At 35.4% G+C, this 20,458-nt stretch overlaps 1 protein-coding gene and 2 non-coding genes across 3 annotated transcripts in view; 2 read left to right on the top strand and 1 right to left on the bottom strand.

Moving 5' to 3' along the window:
• Nrdc (nardilysin convertase) overlaps positions 1–20,283 on the bottom strand; it is a 90,637-nt gene extending 70,354 nt beyond the window's left edge. The window contains 1 exon segment of the mRNA XM_047549355.1: positions 19,793–20,283. Within this exon segment, the coding sequence (XP_047405311.1) occupies positions 19,793–20,127 (335 nt within the window). The 5' untranslated portion in view covers positions 20,128–20,283.
• LOC124968505 (U6 spliceosomal RNA) lies at positions 9,664–9,766 on the top strand. The gene has a single exon (XR_007105746.1). It is a non-coding gene; the product is annotated as a U6 spliceosomal RNA (small nuclear RNA).
• On the top strand, positions 15,875–15,947 carry Trnav-cac (transfer RNA valine (anticodon CAC)). Its single transcript has one exon. It is a non-coding gene; the product is annotated as a tRNA-Val (tRNA).
• Positions 20,284–20,458: the final 175 nt, after the last annotated feature.

Here is a 20,458-nt window from a genome sequence, read left to right as displayed (position 1 = left end):
GAGAACTCTGGTTAGTCTTTGTAAGGTGCATAAAAAAACTAACAGTTAAAAAAATTTTTAAAGACACTCTACTTTCAGAATAATCCTTTTCATTCTACTCAAAACAAATCTCAAATATAATAACGTCTCATAACTCCATACTTCCTTAATACATGCTGTCATTCTAGTCTACCATTCTCTCTCCCCATTTCCATTCTTAACTCAATACTCTGGCATACCTCCCTATTTATATCCTACATACATAGGTACCTCAAATCTACTCTCATAAACCTGTACAAAGCAGATCTGTCCTGCTTTGGGTTGAACTGTTTTTTACCATAATTCATATGCTAAAGCCCTGAAACTCACTACCTCAGAATGTGACTTCATTGAGATAGGGCCTTTAAAAAGGTGATTAAAGAGTCAGGGGTGGTGGTGCATGCCCTTAATCCAAGTGACTGGAAAGGTTGAGGCAGGCAAATCTCAAGTGCAAGGCTGGTCTCAGCAACTTGGCAAGATCCTCAGCAACTCAGAGAAGACCCTGTCTCAAAATTCAAAAAAGGTCTGGGTATGTAGCTCAGTGGTACAACACCACTCAATTCAATTCCCAGTGCCATAAAGAGTTAAAACGGGGCATTCAGGATGGGGTCCTAATCCAGTTCGACTAGTGTCCTTATAAAAGAAGTTTATTTGTTGGAAATGGGTTCTTACCATGTTGCCCAGGCTGGTCTCAAACTCCTGAGCTTAAGTGATCCTCCTCGCTCAGTCTCTCCAAAATGAAGAAATATGGATACACAAAGGTATACAAGATGTGTGAACACAGAGGAATGATCATGTGAGGGGATATCAAAAAGATGACCATTTGCCAGGCTAAGTTTTTGCTGAAATACAGTTTTTAGAAATGCTTTCTCTGACAACACTATCTAAAATAGCACCACTACCTCTACCTTCTTTTATCCTGATAACCTTCTTCACATCATTTGTCACTACTTGGCTTTTTTTTTTTTTTTTTTTCCTGTCTGCACCATTAGAATATTAGCTCAGAGGGCAAAGTTTTTCTTTTTCCTCATAACTATAAGCTATTGTATCACCCAGCATATACCAAACATTGAAGAAATATCTTCTGAATAAACAAAAGAATGTTAATGCCTGAGGGGCCTGATATATGGTAGGTACTTAGTATCGTCCAAATGAAACAGAAATCAGATGAAATCTAAGGCCTAGTTTTATTAAAAAGAAAAAAAAAAAGTAAAATTGTGTATACATATACACATTAAACACATATAAAGGTATAATGAAATATAAGTATGCAAATCGAACATAATATTTATCTGGGGAGAGGAATAAAAACAAAGGTACAAAGAAGAACTTTTATGATTTATAATGTCTACTTTCCCAATCTTTTGTAATAAAAAATATATGACTCTGAAAAGCAGTGTGGAGATTCCTTAGAAAACCTGGAATGGACCCACCATTTGACCCAGCTATCCCACTCCTCGGCCTCTACCCAAAGGACTTAAAATCAGCATACTACAGAGATACAGCCACATCAATGTTCATAGTTGCTCGATTCACAATAGCCAGACTGTGGAACCAACCTACATGTCCTTCAAATGATGAATGGATAAAGAAACTGTGGTATATATATACAATGGAATATTACTCAGCCATAAAGAATAATAAAATTATGGCATTTGCAGGCAAATGGATGAAATTGGAGAATATCATGCTAAGTGAGATAAGCCAATCTCAAAAATCCAAAAGGTGAATGATCTCACTGATAAGTGGATGATGACACATAATGAGGGGTGGGAGGGGAGCAAGAATGGAGGAAGGAGGGACTGTATAGAGGGAAAAGAGGGGTGGGAGGGGGTGGGGGAGGAAGGAAAAAAATAACAGAATGAATCAAACATCATTACCCTATGTAAATGTATGATTACGCAAATGGTATGCTGTTACTCCATGCACAAACAGAAACAACATGTATCCCATTTGTTTTTATTTTTATTAATAAAAATAAATTAAAAGAAAAAATATTTGATATATATTCAGAGCTAAAAGGAAGAATGTTTTTAAAATTATATGAGAAAGGGCTGGGGATATAGCTCAGTTGGTAGAGTGTTTGCCTTGCAAGCACTAGGCCCTGGGTTCAATCCCCAGTACCGCAAAAAATAAAAATTATGAGAAAAAAGACAGTTGTAATTTTGAGCGAAGAAAATCTGCACTAAACAAGACACAAAATCCAGAAAATATAAGAGAAAAAAATGAAAAGATTTCACTATGCACTATTACCCCCATATCTAAAGGGGTCTATTCTAAGATCCCCTATGCCTAAAGCTGCATACAGTACCAATCCTATATATTTGACAAACAAGGCAGTTACTAAACAATTAAAGGGAGACTACTGTATGCAGTGTAGGTATGTTGGACAAAAGGATGATTTAACATCTCCAGAGCCCAGAGCAAGAAGGTATGTGATTTCATCACACTACTCTGAACACACAATTTAAAAATTTAGGGATTATTTACTTCTAAAATTTTCCATTAAATGTTTACTACCTCAGTTAACTAGAAAGCAAAACCATGGATAAGGGGAAGGTTACTATACATAATTGAAAAATTTTATGAAGCAAAACATAAAACAAAATCAAATAGCAAATTGCATACTGGGAGAAAAGATTAACAACATATATGTATTCCTTCCAATCATTAAGAACAAAAAAGAACCCTAATAAAAAAATGTTTATAAAGATATACAAGTATGAATATGTAAAAATAAATCACTATTATGTACAATTACAATGCACCCAAAAAACTCTGGAAAAAAAAATACATTTCACCAGGAACCCAAGATAATCAAATCAAGTCATTTTTAATTCAATAGATAAACTACATAAATAAAAATTATTGCTACCCAATATTGACAAGTGTCAAAGTATTCTCCACACACTCCTGATAAATCTCAAGTGGGATAGCATTTTTTGTAGGGAAACATGGTCTTATTTACCTTTAAAAAGCATAAACTGTACATAACTTCTAGTCCAGTAATTTCATTTCTAGGTTTTTCATGGAAGTATTCACAGCTTGAGCAAAGATATATCAAAAACTTTCACTGTAGCAATGTTGGTTATTAAGTATTTATACATATGCATATAAATATGTATATGGGGGTTCTAAAATGCCAATATTTCTCTAAGAAAACTAAAACTCTCTTCTAGCCAATTCAGCCTGTTTTCATTGATTTGATTTCATTCATTCTCCCACTGCTCCTGTACTGACAAAACAAACTAAAAGAGATCCTGAACTATGTCCAGATTAAGAATATGGCATTATTTCCTTTTTAACAAAACACCCAGTCACTCATTTTTATTTCTTTCTTAATAAACCAACCTTTTGTGAGGAAGCCATTTTTGGTTATTAGAATTTTAAAACACAGTTAAAACCTTATGTATTTAAGGGCTGAGGACTTAGCTTAATGGTAGAGTGCTTACCTAGCATGCATGAAGTTCTGGGTTCAAACCCCAGTACAAAAAAAACACCCTATCTATTTAAATCTAAAAATACTTGAGACATGGGGAGAGATGACATCCCCACTAAGTACCCTCTTTTAACCTAAAAAATTTAGCACTATCTAGACCTGAAATTAACAATATAAAGACTGGAATCTATCATTAATTATTATATGGCATGCTTGGAACTTTAGCTAACTTTGCAGTTTAAAGCATATAGAACTAGTTTAAGAAGTCAGTAAAAGTATTCAGTACTGTTCTGCTCATCAAAACATGAAATCAAATCCATATTAGAAGACAGGGAAAGCAAAGGGGAAGAAAAAAAGAAAAGATGGGATGGAGAGAAAGAAGGAGGGGAAAAGAGGCAACAAACTGGTACAATATAATTTCAGCAAAGTAAGCTTCAGAAATTCACTTGTCATCTATAATTGTTAAAAGAGAAAAGATCAAGGCAACCCATTTAGGACTCAATAGGGCTGGGGATGTAGCTCAGTGATAGAGCACTTGCCTTTCATAGGGTTCAATACTTAGTAATGCAAAAAAAAAAAAAAAAAAAAAAAGTAATTTAGGACTCCCTAGAAGTTACTTTGCAAGTGGCAGCCCTTCCTTAACCTCTCAGGGTTTCTCACCTGTGGACCTAGTCAATCTTCCCAGTATGACTTGGAGGCTTATTCTCCCCAAACCTTGATTTTGGGCTATTTTTTTTAAGTTTTGCCCTACAGTATGTGGTAAAAGTTAATGTTAAGACGTGGAGCCTAGGGCTTCAGATGCTTTGTACCTTCTGCCTTCACTCTCTTGAGACTCAGCTGCCATGTAAAGTTCAAGTTAGACTATGAATAAGAAACCATGCAGAGAGAGGAGGTCCATTTTTTAGCTGTCCCCACCAAGGCCTCAGAGATGTAATTTAAGCCATCTTAGTCACCATATACCAACCGACCCACCAAATGAAGACTGTAACAAAAGTAAGCTCCATAAACAAGCCAGTCATTCCTTGCTTTGAGCTTATAAGTTTTGAAGTGAATTGTTAACACAGCAATATTAATACACTGGGGAAACTAAAAAAATAGCACATCTCCCATATGATCCAACAATTCTACCCAGAAGACTCTAAAGCAGGGACTGGAACAGGTTATTCGTAAATCAGCATTCATAGCATTATTCACAAGTCAAAAGACATTTGGAAATAAATGTCCATTGATAGGTGAAGAAATAAAATGTGATGTATACACACAATAGATTATCCATTCTATAAAAGGAAATAAATTCTGACATAAGCTACATGGATAAGCCTTGAAGATATTATGAAATAAGTCAGACAAAAAAAGGACAAATATTGTATATGATTCCACTTCATAGAAAGTAGAATGATAGCTATCAGAGGGGGAGGAAGAAATGGGGAATTGTGTTGTTTTGTTTGTTTAAGAGTTTAATTGTGTTGTTTTGTTTGTCTATGTTGTCCAGGCTGACCTCAAACTCCTGGGCTCAAGTAATCCTCCTGCTTCTGCCTCCCAAGTAGCTGGGACTATAGATATATGCCACCATGCCCACCTGGGAGTTATTATTTATAGGGTGCAGAGTTTCAGTTTGGGAAATTGAAAAGGTTCTAGAGATGGATGGTGCTGATGGTTGCACAATGGTATAAATCTACTTAATGCCAATGAAACATATATTTATTAATGGTTAAAATGGTAAATTTTACATGTTTTACTGAGATAAAAAATAAAAGTACCTGTTTTCCCCATTTGATTTTAGAATTAAATAAGACATAAGAAACAGACAAAGATCAAAATGTCAGTGTTATCTTTGATAAAAGCTGGGTTGAAGAATATGGCTTAGAAGTAGCCCAAAAAGGGCTTGCTAAACACTGTGAATTGAAATTATCTACTAAAACAGTAAACTATAGCAACCAAAAAGCAGAGCTTGTCCTACACTTAGCTTATTGCACTGGCTAAGAACATGTCAAAATACTGGCTGTCTGTAGCCTGGACTAAACAGAGGGGAAATGAACACAATAGGTTGAGCATTCTAGCTCATTCCACCATTCTCACTAATCAGATGTTACTCCTTTAGTGGACAGAAGTAAGAGATTATAAGGAAAGAGATTATAAGTAGTATAGCAAAACACCTCTATGTTGAGCCAGTGATCCACCATATTGTATAATAATTTCAAATGACTAAAAGATATAAATGTAAATAGATTATATAGTTAGGGGGTGGGGAAAGAAAACAGAAGAGAATAATTTGCAAATTAAATAAAAATTTTTCTTCAAGAAAATTTCCTAGAACTGAAGAAAATACATTCCATACTGACTGAGGTAATCACAGAGAAAAAAGCTCTGGCAGAGAATTGTAGCAGAATTAATTTTAGATCACAAAAGACACTAAACAAAAATAAGACATTTTTACCAAAAGCACAAGCAACCAGTGTTGGGCATGGTGGTACCCATCTGTAATCCCAGCAGCTGAGGGGGCTGAGGCAGGAAGATCACAAGTTCAGGCCAGCTTCAGCAATTTAGTGAGGCCCTAAGAAACTTAGTGGGACCTTGCCTCAATATAAAAAATTAAAAAGAGCTGATGATATACCTCAGTGGTTAGACACCCCTGGGTCAGAAGCAACACAAGAAAAACTAGACGTCAAAATAAAAAAACCTTTGTCCTTCAAGGGATATGAGCAAGACAGTGAGAAGACAAATCAGAAAGAGAAAAATTTTGCCGATCATTTATTTGTTAATTGTATCTAGAATATACCAAAAACTATTACTATACAAAAAATGAAAGATGGACAAAGGATTTAAATAGACATTTTCTCAAAGAAGATATATACAATATAAGATGATGATTAATAAACACATGAAAAGATGGTCAACATCATTAGCCACTAGGAAAAGGCAAATTAAAACCACAAGGAGATACTACTCCACACTCACTAGGAGGATTACAATAAATAAGACAGATAATAAGTGTTGGTGAGAATGTAGAGAAATTTGAACCTTCATACACTTCCAGTGGGAATGTAAAATGGGACAGACACTTTGGAAAATGGTTTGATAGGTCCTCAATGGCTAAAAAGAATTACCATAGGATCTAGCAATTCTATATATTACACTCAAGAGAAGTGAAAACATAAACACACAAATACTTTTATACCAATGTTCATAATAGCATTATTCGTAATGGCCAAAAATGTCCATCAACTGAAGAATGCATAAATAAAATGTGGCATATTCATACCTTGGAAACATGCTAAGTGAAAAAAGCCAATCTCAAAAGACCACATGAATTTGACTCCATTTACACGAAATGTTCAGAAGAGATAAATCTGGAAACAGAAAGTAGATCAGTGGTCATCTTAGGCTATAGGGATGGAAGGATCAACAATCCTGACAGTAAAGGAGCACAGGGTTTCTTACTGAGGTAATGAAAATGTCCTAAGATTGTGGTGATTGTGGTAATGGGTGCACAACTCTAAATGCTAGGCTGAATGTACAGTATATGAATACTTTAATAAAATTATTTCTTAAAATAAGGCAATATTTAACTCTGGAGAAAACAAAGTTGTTCAAGAAACAAAATATAATAATAGAATATATGTCTCAGTATGAACAGTATTTTTGATACTATACATACTGAATATTGACTATCAAAAATTAGGAATCAAGTTCACTTGTTCATTATGTTGCTAAAATCAATAACTTATTAATTATTAACCAGGTATTTTATGATAAAATTTAGATATAACCACCTATGAATATAGTAAATCAGTAGTTTTAATCCATTCACATGATATTTTGAGAAGCCCATTCTGCAAAATTAATTTTAAGAAATCAACAAAATGGAATATAATAAAGATCCCTTAGTCAGGAGCACTGATGCAGGCCTATAATCCCAGTAACTTGGGAAGCTGAAGCAGAAGGATTGCAAGTTTGACGCCAGCCTTGGCAATTTAGCAAGATTCTCAAAATTTAAAAAAGGGCTGTGAACAGAGTTCAATGATAGAGTACCATTGAATCCAACACTCAGTACTGCCAAAAATTTTAAAAGGCCCTGAAAAACAATCCATTTCATATATGAAAAACCTAACATCGACAGTTGCATAATAGAGAAGATGGCAAATCATGATTTATGGTCAGCATACTGACAATTATTTTTACACTTTTTAAATTTTTTTTGTTTTTGTGTAGCTGAGGCAATTTGTGATTCCTCTGCCTTGGATTCAATTGCTAGCATTACATGCCATTACATTTTTCTTTTCTTTTTTTTTTTTTTTGCAGTTGTAGATGGACACATTTGCCTTTATTTTATTCATTTATTTTGAATGTGGTGCTAGGGATTGAACCCAATGCCTCACACATGCTAAGCAAGTGCACCGCCACTGAGCTACAGCCTCAGCCCACATTTTTCATTTTTGAAAAAACTGTTTTTAGAATAATTTGAGACAAATGAAATTCAAGTATCAGTGTTCATGAAGTTTTATTGGAACATAGCCACACTTATTTACATGAATGCTTTATGGCTGCTTTTATGCTACAATGGAAGAGTTGAATAGTTGTGACAGAGACCTTATGTGGCATTCTCACTGCTTTGCACTGCTGCTGATAGCCTACAAATTGTAGCAACGCACTTATACTCATAATATTCCAAGTCACAGGAAATAATCAGAAAAAATAGAAAATTTAAAATTTCTGTAGAATTTCTTCAGAAAAATGAAAATGAAATTGCAGTTTCTAAGGGTTCATATGTGTAGGCTAAGACAGGGAAGCTATTTACCAATGGGGAGGTAGATCATGCTTGAAACGAGCAAATAAATTCATCCAGGGAATAACTGCTTGAGACTATAAACCTTTCTGTGAGAACTAATTACTCCTACTTAAGGACATCAGTTGCAAGATAAATAATGAATGAAAAAAGCAAAGCAAATGATTTTAAGATTTTTGTCACTTTATGTGTCAACAGATGTTACCAATACTGTTATTTATTTAAAGAGCTGCTAAGCTTAAGTGAAAGAAGAATTCGCCTCAGAATGTGAGGAATTACATAGTGTATAATGTGAAGAACTACAGAATATATTCAAAAGGAATGGGGAAAAAAAACCCTAAAGTGTAATCTGCTAGTAAGTATTACCATTGATGTTGGTAAAAATATCTGAGTATAAAAAAGGCTTAGTTCAACAAATTTAGAAAGCCTCTGAAAAGTGAGGTGTTTCAAAGCCTATGCTTATTTATTGTCTTATCAATCAGTAGTACTTTGCAGAAAATATTTGAATCTATTATGTGATAACTGAACCAGTAGTGTTATTTATCCTTACAGACTTAACAAAGTTATGTTACCGAGGACTGATGTCAGTATTTGGCAGTGCCTGTCTATATGGAAAGATCTTTCCAAGATGAAATATGTAAAAATCTCATTACAAATGAGCATTAATGGACTAGTATTTGCAATCTATTTTGATGACAGGGAACACCAACTCTGAACCCCAATAAAACAAAAGGTCATCCCAGTAAAAATAATTCCATCATTTTCACCAAAAGGCACTTTATTTTGAACTTCATAAAAATTTTCATTAAAAATTAGCAGAAATTTGTTTTGTTACATAAGTATCTAGATAATATCCCCGATTCTCTCTCAAATGAGAAAGCCTAAACTATTTATTACCTGGAATTTTTACAGAAAACATGTGGAAATCCTAGGGATAATAATTTTTTTTTTAATTTTATGCTTAGACAACTGATAGTCCATGTTTTAAAAACATTAATAAAACTGGGTCCCCACCTACATATAAAAAAGCAAAACTGTAACACTTTTAGAATAAAATAAGATGCAAAAAGTACAAAACATAAGTAAAAAAATCCTAACTCCAATTAAATTTTAAGACTGGATAAGCAAATGGAAAAGATGTTACAGACTTAAAAGAATATATACTTGTAATTCCTATAATCAACAAAGGAATGGTACACATAAAAAATTGTTTTTTACCCACTGTTGTACTGGACACTAAATCCAGGTGTACTCTACCACTGACCCACATCCCCAACCCCTTATAAACTTTGAGATTCGGTTTCACTAAGGTGCCCAGGCTGGCTTCAAACTTTGCTATCCTCCTGCCTCAGAGCCTCCCAAGTAGTTGGGATTATGGGGATGCACCACCATGCCTGGTTACAAAATGTAAAAAATTCTTGTGCTCACTTCAGCAGCACATACACTAAAATTGAAATGGTGTAGAGATTAGCAAGGCCCCTGCCAAGGATGACACAGATTTGTGAAAGAACCCAATAAAATAACAGGTGAGTCATAAAAGGAGAAATCTTAATGCCTAGGAAGTATGAAAGAATGTGTAATTTTATTAGTAGTAAGAGAAATACAAATAAAGATTTTTAAGGTAGAGAAATAGAATTTCCAACAGATTCTCAATAATTTTTTTAAAAAATCTAATATCAAGAATCAGAATGGAAACAGAACTTCCATGCTCTACTGTTTTAAGTATTTTCAAAACTACAACCAATTAGAAGAGTATTTTCACAACATCCATTCAGTAAGTATGCAAATGAGTACACCCTTCAAAGATGAGTAATTTTACTTATTAGTAATTGGAGTTATGAGTATACCTTTCAAGATGAGAAATTTTACTTATTTGGTATCATTACACTTACAGGTACATGCTCTACATAAACTCACAAAGTGTGCAGAGTCTCAGATAATCCACAGAAGCATGGAAACAACAATCAGGAAAAGTTAAATCAAAAAGATAAAATATAGTGGAAACTGGGAATAATCCAAATAACTGAAATTAGAAAAATAGATAAGTAAATTGATATATTAATCCAACAAAATATTAAACAGCAGCTAACACAAATAGTATTACTTAACAATGAATAAATCTCAAAAGCAATGTTAAACAAAAGAGACATCCAATGTGATACTATTTCTATAATGCTTTAAAACATGAAAAAATAATTATATACTGTTTACAAAAAAATTTATGTTTAATACACAGTATTAAAATATAGATAGAAATGGTATTTACACCAAATCTAGATTACAGTTAACACTGGAAAAGAGGAAGGAAATGAGAGAGAGCAATATAGAGCTTCAACTAAATCTGTGAGAGAAAAAGAATTTTTTTAAACTGAAACAAGAATAAAATGACCTAAAAAAAAAAAAGAGATCAAAAAGCTTATCCTTAAATAACAATGAGGCCAAAGTAGATAAAGATGGAAATTAAAGCAAATTTTAGACACTTTAATATTTAGATGGAGGTCAAGGAGTAAGGAGGGGTCTATGAATAAGGCAGGAAGAACAGTATTGATGGGGAAGCCAACAAAAGTATTAGACCTCCATCTAAATTTTGAAGTGTCTAAAACTCAATCCTCAGACCTCTTCTCTTCCCTGTGTACTCTTGCTCCCTATGTTATCCAGAATTATTTCTTTAAATATTACCCTGCATAAAACTAGCAATTTCACTCAGTTTGACACCCTTATGCTCTTTTATTTTTCTCCTTAGCCATTTGACATGCTGTTTGTTTTCTTGTGCATTCTTGAATAGGTCACTGTGTCACATTATGTTGATGGCATTAAGAACTAAAGAAACAAGATTATTGGTGATCTTTAACATAGCTATTTCGGCATAGCAACAGTCAGAAGCCACTTCTGAGTGAGATCAAGAAACAAGGGAAGGGGCTGGGGTTGTGGCTCAGTGGTAAAGCACTTGCCTAGTACGTATGAAGCACTGGGTTTGATACTCAGCATCACATAAAAATAAATAAAGATATTGTGTCCATCTACAACTAAAAAATTTCTTTAAGAAAATGAGACTAGATAAACTGCAAATTCCAAATGTATACAGACAACTCTAAGTTAGGCTTTATTGGAAACAGAAAATAAGAAGCTGGAAGAACATGGTTCAAGGAGCATGTAAAGAAATGCTTTTCTCAGGATGGAAACCATTTCAGCATATTTGTATGCTCCTGGGAATTATCCGGTAAAATGTAAAAACTGATGATGTAGAATGAAAGAGTAACAATTGCTGAAATAATTAATGGAACATTAAAGGCAAGATGAGATGGAAGCCAGTGTACAAGTGGACATACAGTCTTCGGCATATAGACAGTTCATTTATTTACAGAAGAGAAGGCACACAGAGGCTCAAAAAGACAAAGTCTCCCCCTTCAAAATTTTCAGAATAAAAGGAAAATAAAAAAAAAATCACAAAAATTTAAAATAGCTTGAAAACTATGGTTACAGGGGCATACAAGAGTGCTACTCACTAAATGCTAGGACAAGATTGAATGCAAAGTGTCAAAGTGATTCTCCGAGGAGTACACAAGGCAAACATGACCAAAGAAAAGAAAATGTGCCAAACAAAACAGTGTAACAGAAGATGAAGATGAAGTCGGAAAGTTCAGAACCAAAAACAGCAGCTTGGACCTTATCTGCCGTGGTAAGAAGCTTGCTTAGAAGGAACCAAATGAGAGAATCCAATTCATTCTAATTACTGCTCAGTAATGTATTTTCATAAAATAGCATTTAAGCTATCATGTAATGCAGTACCACCTAATATGTTTACTATGAATAATAAATGAGATAATCTATTTAAACTACTTAGAACAGTACCTAGTACACAGTATGAGCTCAAGAAATGAGCTTTTTCTGGTAGATTATTATTGCTGGTGGTAATAAAAAATAATCTCTCAAAAAGTCTACCTGGAGAACCAAGTGAACTTACCAAACTATAGTCTGCTTCCAGGCCTTCTAAAAAATAGTGCGATTCTTATCTAACCATGGAAACTGAAAAGATACTATAATCTACTCAATTTCCTTTGATTTGGATAGGCTTAACAGTTGGTTTCATTCTAAAAAACTATATGAATATAAAACCTGTATCAGTGTGGAGGTCCCAAAGTAAATTATTTTTTTTGTCTGCCAGGTCTCGCAATTAGAGAATATCCTAGAAGCATATCACATTGCCAGAGGTTATCCTATATCTACCAAACACACTAAGACTGGGTCCAAGCTGGGCATGGTTGTACACGCCTGTAATCAGTAGAAGGCAGGAGGATCTCAAGTTCAAAGCCAGACTCAGCAACTTAGCAAAGACCCTAAGAAACTTGGCAAGACCCTGCCTCAAAATGAAAAATTAAAAGGGCTGGAGCTAGGGCCTGGGGTTGTAGCTCAGTAGTAGAGCGCTTACCTAGCATGTGTGAGACACTGGTTCAAACCTCAGCACCACATAAAAAAAATAAAATAAAGGTATTAAAAAGCAGGAGGGGGGGCAGGCTATGGATGTAGCTCAGTGATTAAGTGCCTCTGGGTTCAATCCCTGGTACCAAAAAAATTTTTTTAATTAAAAAAAAAAAAAAAAAAAAAAAAAAGATTGGGTCCACACCCACTGAATTCATTTGGGAATAAACAGTCATTTGAGGTAATGAAATTTAACATCCAGTAAAACAGTAATAATTAAATTGTCAGAAATAAAATACATTGGGCTGGGGTTGTGGCTTTGTGGTAGAGCGCTCACCTAGCAGGCATGAGACCCTGGGTTCGATCCTCAGCACCACGTAAAAATAAAATATTCTGTCCACCTACAACTAAATATATATATTTAATATATTTATATATATAAAATTTAAAAAAAATAAAATATATTGAAAAACACCTAATAAGAAAATGTCTATAACACTGTTAAATATTATAACATTTTAAACTATTTTAATTACATATTTTTATTTATTTTTGCAGTGTTGGGGATCAAACCCAGGGCCTTATCCATGCAAAGCACATGCTCTATAACGAAGCTACATTCCTTCCTGTCCCTACCCTGGTCCAAGTACATATCAATTATTAATGCATAGAAAAAAAGTATTAAAATTATGTAGTGATTAAGGCTAAAGCAAATGCTTATCAGGGAGTTGAAATTTTTCTTTTTCTTTCCTAAACTTCCTACAATGATCACACTGTACTTTTAGTGTTATTATTTAACATCAGTCTTTTAATTACTAAAAAACATACAAAAGTCATATCCTCCTCCTTTATTTCCAGAGAAATAAATTTGCTAAATATGTCAGTATATACTTAAATATAAAAAGCTACATTTTAAGTAAACATATAATAGAGGTGCTTTTTTATGGGCTTTTTTCCTTTTAAAAACTAAATTGCACAATATATTTTGTTCTGCCATTAGCTGTCATTCAACAATAAATTATAACATGTTTTTCTATGTCAATATTTTAAAGTATCTATATTTTCAGTTATACATTATTTTCACTGCAAAACTATCACCTTTTTTTTTTCTTTTTTTGTACTAGGTTGAATCCAGGAGCCCTTTTTATTAAATTGCTTAAGGCCTCACTAAATTGTTGAGGCTGGCCTCAAACTTACAGGTGCACACCACCACGCCCAGCTTATAACTTACTTCTCTGTGTGTGTGGCACTGGGTTGCTTGAACTCAGGACCATGTACTTGCTAGGCAAGCACTCTACTACTGAGTTACATCCCCAGCTCATAACTTTAATACAACCAATGGAAAATAAAATTGTTACAAAAAAATGTAGCTAAGAATAGCCTTATACAAACATCATTTAATAAGTGTAAACATAAAAACAGTAGCTAAAATTTAAGGGGTTGCTATGTGCCAAGTACAAGCCTACATGTGAATTAATACACTACAATATTGCCATGTTATTACTGTTGATATAATTTATATTTCTTCTTTTGTAACCTGCCCATTTGTACTTGTTTACTCTGAAAATCAGGTAATTATTTTTATTTTTTTAAATCATTTCCTTTATTAATCATAATATTTTTTGTTGTAGATGGACACAATACCTTTATATATTCATTTTTATGTGAGGTTGACAATCTAACACCTGCGCCTCATATGTACTAGGCAAGTGCTCTACCACTGAGCTACAACCCCAGCCCAGGTCATTATTTTTAAAACCTTCCCAGAGCTGGGCACAGTGGCTCACACCTGTAATCCCAGCGGCTAGGGAGGCTGACACAGGAGGATCTTGAGTTCAAAGCCAGCCTCAGTAAAAATGAGGTGCTAAGCAACTCAGTGAGACCCTGTCCAGCGATGTGGCTCAGTGGTCAAGTGCCCCTGAGTTCAATCCATGGTACCAAAAAAAAAAAAAAAGCCCAAACCAAAAATAAAACCTTCCAAGATACAAATTTCTGGCAAAATATCCCTAAGAGTTCCAAGAAAATGCCTGGCATGTAAGCATTCATGCTTTTACATATTTTTACAAACAATATTTGAGAACCTATAATGTGTGTAATGAATAAAACAGACATCATTTCCATGGTCATGGGTTTTTTAACCTAGTAAGCATTTGTTAAATTGAGTTAATAAAGGGAAAGCAAAAAAAAAAAAAAAAAAAAAAAGGGGGGGGGTGGGATTCAATTAAAGAAAGACTAGTACCATTGTACTATTTATCAATTTGTCAGTACACACCATTCAACACACAATGATTGTCTCTTAACCGACTTGGAAGACAGTGAATTCAAATTTCTACCTTCAGATTAATTTTAAGAACACTGCTTTATTACTTGTGTCATTTTCATGCTCAAGAACCCATAAAGTCTCTCAAGTACTTACCAATATACTTCAAGCATTCTCTACATTAGCTTTTTCAAACTTCCACAACTCAAGTCTTCCCCATACTGCCCCCCCACCCTTTTGTTTTTCTTCAGTACTTAAGATTGAACCCAGACAGGGTCTTACTAAATTGCCAAGCCTGACTTGGAACTTGTAATCTTCCTGCCCCAACTTCCCCAAGTAGCTGGGATTACAGGCATGTGCCACCACCCTGTCAAGATTTTCTGTTCCTTCTAAAACCAATCCCTCCATGTATATTCTTGATCCTGTCACCTCACTACTATCAGAAGACAAAGTTCCATCTATTCTCTATCTTCAACTTCTCCTATCAAAGCTTTTGTTCCTCAGGTAACAAACATGCTGTTTATTCCACCATGAAAAAAACTACCCCTTACTGCTTTACCATAAAATCTCTCATCCCTTTCACTTTAAGATCAAATTTGTAAAATGTTTACTTCACAATCTAGAAGTTCATGTTTTATATCCATTCCTTATCTCACTACAGCCTGGCTTCTGCCTTTATACCTTCCTTTGAAACTGCTTTCACCAGGAATTATTTCTTGGGTTTCTAAAAGGGTTGTTTTTAATTCTTATACTACTTAACCTTAGTATCATCTAACTATAATCACTCCTTGATTCAAGTATTCTCCCTTGAAGGCCACTACCATTTAATTTTATTTCTGCTTCTTGACTGATTCTTTTCAATTTCAACTGTTTATGGGTTCCTCTCCTGTGTCCTTAATGATCCAAGCATTACAGAGATGAGTGAGCTTGCTCAAAGTTACAAAATTGGGCTGGGGATGTAGCTCAGTTGATAGAGTGTTTGCCTCACAAGCACAAGGCCCTGGGTTCAATCCCCAGCACCGCCAAAAAAAAAAAAAAAAAAAAAGTCACAAAACTACTAGGCAGAAAACCAGATACAAAAATGACTTAAAATATATATATATATACATTTCCCTAACATCTGCCAGAATTAACAACACATTTTAGTTTCTGCTCCCTGATTCTATCACTGCAGCTACCACTGTTCCTTGAAAGCAGAAAGAGCACTCATCATCATTCTTCAAAAGAGAGCCTTTTAACGCTAACCTTATTTCAAAATAAAAAAAAATTAAAAACATAGAAACAATATAATTCTTTCTACTCTTAACAGCCCACATTAAAGAAATCAGTCTAAGGAATAAGACAAACGATGTTTATTAAAGTCATATTAGTATTCAAAAGATTGAATGTATTTCAACCTTGAAATTATTCATATTATTAAATGAGTCTGAATTTCATAAGTATCCCTAGCCTGCTTCTCTAAAACTAAAAGGATGCAAAAGAGGGCTGCAGTTGTGGCTCAGTGGTAGAGTGCTTACCTAGCATGTGTGAAGCACTGGGTTTGATCAGCACCACATAAAAACAAAAATTAAAAAAAAAAAAAAAAAGCAAAAGAAATGAGTTGGATTCAGGTTTCAGATCATGGAGTTGAATGTTGCCAAGCTCCTAGAATTTATATGAATGTTAAGTATGTAACAATTTATTTGTAACTCTAAGAGTCTATGATCACATTATTAATGTGTATATGTACACATACAAATGAAATTAATGAAACAATTATTCCAAGGGTTTTAGTTGAAAAGATCAAAAAATAAACCTATGTTCTTCCCACCCAATACAAAAGAAAATGTTCTTTTATTTCCTGATGTATAGTTGCCTTCTAATACCTTAGAGTTGTCTACAGTTTCTGCTCAGAAGTAAGCCAAACCATTACTGAACTATTCAGGAAGTCAGCAGATGTTAAAGTTCTCAATGCAGTTGTTCTGCTTACTCCAACTGTGCTTCTCTTTCTGTTCAATATCATATAACAGTAAACAATATAACAAATACTCAGAAACAGGCAGCATCTTATTCAGCATGTATCCATGATTCCATGTATTTCATTGGTACTTTATTAAAATAACCATCTCCTAACTTTCAATAGTCTGACCAAATTTTAAAATAGAAGAGCTTGCCCTTCAGGAGCTTACATACCTGTTCATTTGTTCTCCCTTCCACCATAGAAATACAGGTTGTTTTACAAACAGATTAAACATGGAAAGAGTTTTATACTTATTTCAGTCAACCCAAACTTCCTAACATTAAGTACACTTTATTTTTAAAATAATTTAGTAATTATTTAATGACTACTACTGTACATCTAGAATTTCCACTCTAAAAAAAAAAGACATGAGTAATAGTTCACAACCTGGAGTCCCTTAATCCTTCCAGAAGAAAAGAGAATTAACACTTACCTGACATTTACACAGCTCCCTAAAAAACATTAATAGGTGTCCTGGAGATATTGTCAACATTTCAAAAAAGGTTAACACAAATTATACATATAGAAGAGTAAAATTCTGCAGGCTAGTACTTAATAAATGCAGACAGGTAAATTTTTCAAGGCATTATTTTACCACAATATTCCTTTAAACAGGTCCTCCTCTGGTGCTTATTTACACATTCAAAAAGCATATAATTATGATGGCTGTGTACTGTAATGGATAATGCATAAAGTTTTACAGAAATACAACGGAAGGAGGAATTAATTCTGCCTGGAAAGGCTTCACACAGATAACATCTGAGTAACTTCTGGAAGGATAATGTAGCTCTCTAGGGTACAGATGCCTCATGTGTTTTTGGTTACAAAATTTTGCAGAAATTACCTTTAAGTTGTATAAATCTTTAGAGATCATTTTTACTGAGGCTTTCTACCTTAGGTAAAAAAGTAACAGAATCTTTTCTTTAAAATCTAATTGAAACTCTAGTATGTAAAACAGGTAAAGGAAGATAGATGGACTCTTTTAAAGGGAAAGTTAATGACAAGTTGCTCTAATCAAACTTCATTCTAAAATATGAAAACTGAAACACCCAGAAAGACAATGACTTAAAGGTCACATAAAGACAAAAATGAAACAACTTATTCAAGGTTCACCTGTTAAGCATTATCTCCTCTTTTTAAGTTTTGCCTTTCTCTCCAGTTGGAATTTATCACTCCTTACTTCATTCCCCAAGTCTACCTAAAGACATGCTTCCATTATGGCTTCTATAAAACTTTAAGTGCCCTAATTTTATTTATGTGTCTGTGTTTCTCTACTACATTGTAAGCTCCCTGAAAGAAGGGAATGCCTTAATCATCTCTGTATGTCACCCAGAAAAAAATGTTATGTATTGCATTATATCTGACCAAGTATCAGAAAAGATTTGTTAGCTTAGCACCTGGTACACAGTAGGATTTAATATTATTTGTCAAGTCAATTTGTGAAACTAAGTATTAAATATACCAAAAGCAGTTAGAACAGGGTCTGACATACACTGTCCATTCCATGAACATTAGCTATTATTATGTAACCTTATATAGGCAGGGAAGAAACCCCTGAAGCCATTATTGAAAATTTTAACCTGAGAAGCAAAAACTGAGCAACTTTTACCAAGTTTTCAACTTGCTCATTTACATATCAGCAATACAACCACATTTTTTTCATGAGAAAAAGACAAAATTTTGCACGTCTTGGTTTGATAGCCTGCAAGATAGCCTGATCTTGGCAGCCTGGGAAAAAATAATAATCTCTAGACTGGGAATGAAAGGAGAAATTGGGCTGGTCTTAAAACTTGGGGATAAGTCATATCTTTCTACACCTCAGTTTCAGTCATTTGTGAAACCCGAGTAGTGTAAAGTGGAAAAGTTATCTCTAAACTTCTTTCCTGCTCTAACACTTATAGGCTTATAACAAATTTGAACCTAGAATCCTTCAGTTTTCAACTCAAAATGAGAAAGAACTTCATTTTTTAAAAATCAGCAAATGGTGCACACTGGATTTGGTGTCAGATGGCCTGGATTTTCATACCAGTTCTGAAATCATTTAGCTGTGTCATTCTGAGCAAGAAGCAAACTCTCTGGGTCTCAATGTCCTCAACCTGTAAAACGAAGGTGTTGGACAATATGAACTCTTTAAAATACATCACAATCATGATATTCTATGAAATGAACTAGCTCTAAAGGAAATATTCAGATAGAGAGTAAGTTACCATTTAATAGAGATGTTCGGAGGGCTCTGCATAAACCAAAAGTAGAGAATTTCAGGATTTGAAGAAAACTTACAAGTCTACCTCTCATTCAACTGAGACACAAATAACTCTCCAATGTATTTTTTGGAAAAGGTCTCCCAACCGTTCTAGTTATGAAGAAAGACCCATGGAAAAACGGTCACAGTCATTTCATCTTAGGCCACCTATGATGCAAAGTTCTTTTACTGAAGCCATACTATCCTATTCTAACTTTCGCCCACTAGTTTGACCTCTCATTCACTTAGTAGCCCCTCAAATGTTTCTGGTTAGTGGTATCTCCCTTAAATATCCTCTCCTCCAAAATTAAGGTTCCCCAACTCTAATCTTCACTCCCAACATACCACCAAAACCACCTTACGGCCCAGCTTGCCTTCCTCCATTCTTTCTTTGGTGAATATCAAAATTACTCAAACAGCTCTTCCCATTCTGACATGCTGATTGGCTGTGGAATCCTCTAACCAAGCTGACACCACATGGCAGCCCCTAATTACCCTTGCCCCCTCCACTCAAGGAAGTCCTTGGGGGAGTATACCCTGTTGCTCCTCCGAGAGGGAAACAAGAAGTGATGGCAGCACCAACACTGGCCCGCACCCTGTTCTCCTCCCCATCAATCCTCCTCCCTCACCGGTATTGCTTGGGGTCGCTGGGAGACTTGATGATCTCAGGGTCTCCGGCATTACTGAGAGACCCCCTCCGTCCCTCCTCCTCGGATTCATCCGCTCCTAGACGGGCAACCCGGCCGCTCTCGCCCAAATCCTGTCCATTGGGTTGCAGTTCAGGGCAGCTGCAGGTGGACTTCGCCTTGTTCCTTCCGGGCATGGTCACAGTGGGAAAGGGTCTGGTAGAGTCTTCGCACCGACCCCGCGCTTCGATTCTCCACAGCGCCGCGAGCTCCCGCCCGGCCTCACACAACTTCCTCCCGGTGGCAAGGACTGCAGCAACCGCGAGTCTCCTCAGCATTCACCACCAAGCCGTAGCGATGGGCATCCCGGTCCCCAGGGCCCACCCCCTCCTCCTACTCCAGCCGCTCCTCCTCCTCCTCCGCGTTCCAGAGGCGGCGGCCGCGGCCGGCGCTGGTGCTGCCGCAGCCGCAGGGGAGGACAGGCCTGAACCCCTCCCCCAACTCGGTCTCTCTCACGCTGACTTCCCTCATCCCCCGCCCTCCTGGACGCGGTGACGCTACTAACTTTAGCCAATCACGAGACAAGAAAGCAGTCACGCTCATAGAAACAACCAATGGGAACAGGGAAGGAAAGGAACCGAAGGGACCCGGCTGGATTCTCGGAGCACC

The sequence above is a fragment of the Sciurus carolinensis genome, chromosome 1 (assembly GCF_902686445.1).
Source record: "Sciurus carolinensis chromosome 1, mSciCar1.2, whole genome shotgun sequence".
In the NCBI taxonomy this organism is placed as follows: domain Eukaryota; kingdom Metazoa; phylum Chordata; class Mammalia; order Rodentia; family Sciuridae; genus Sciurus; species Sciurus carolinensis.
Note: the sequence above shows the minus strand (reverse complement) of the source record. Positions and strands in the feature narration are given on the sequence as shown.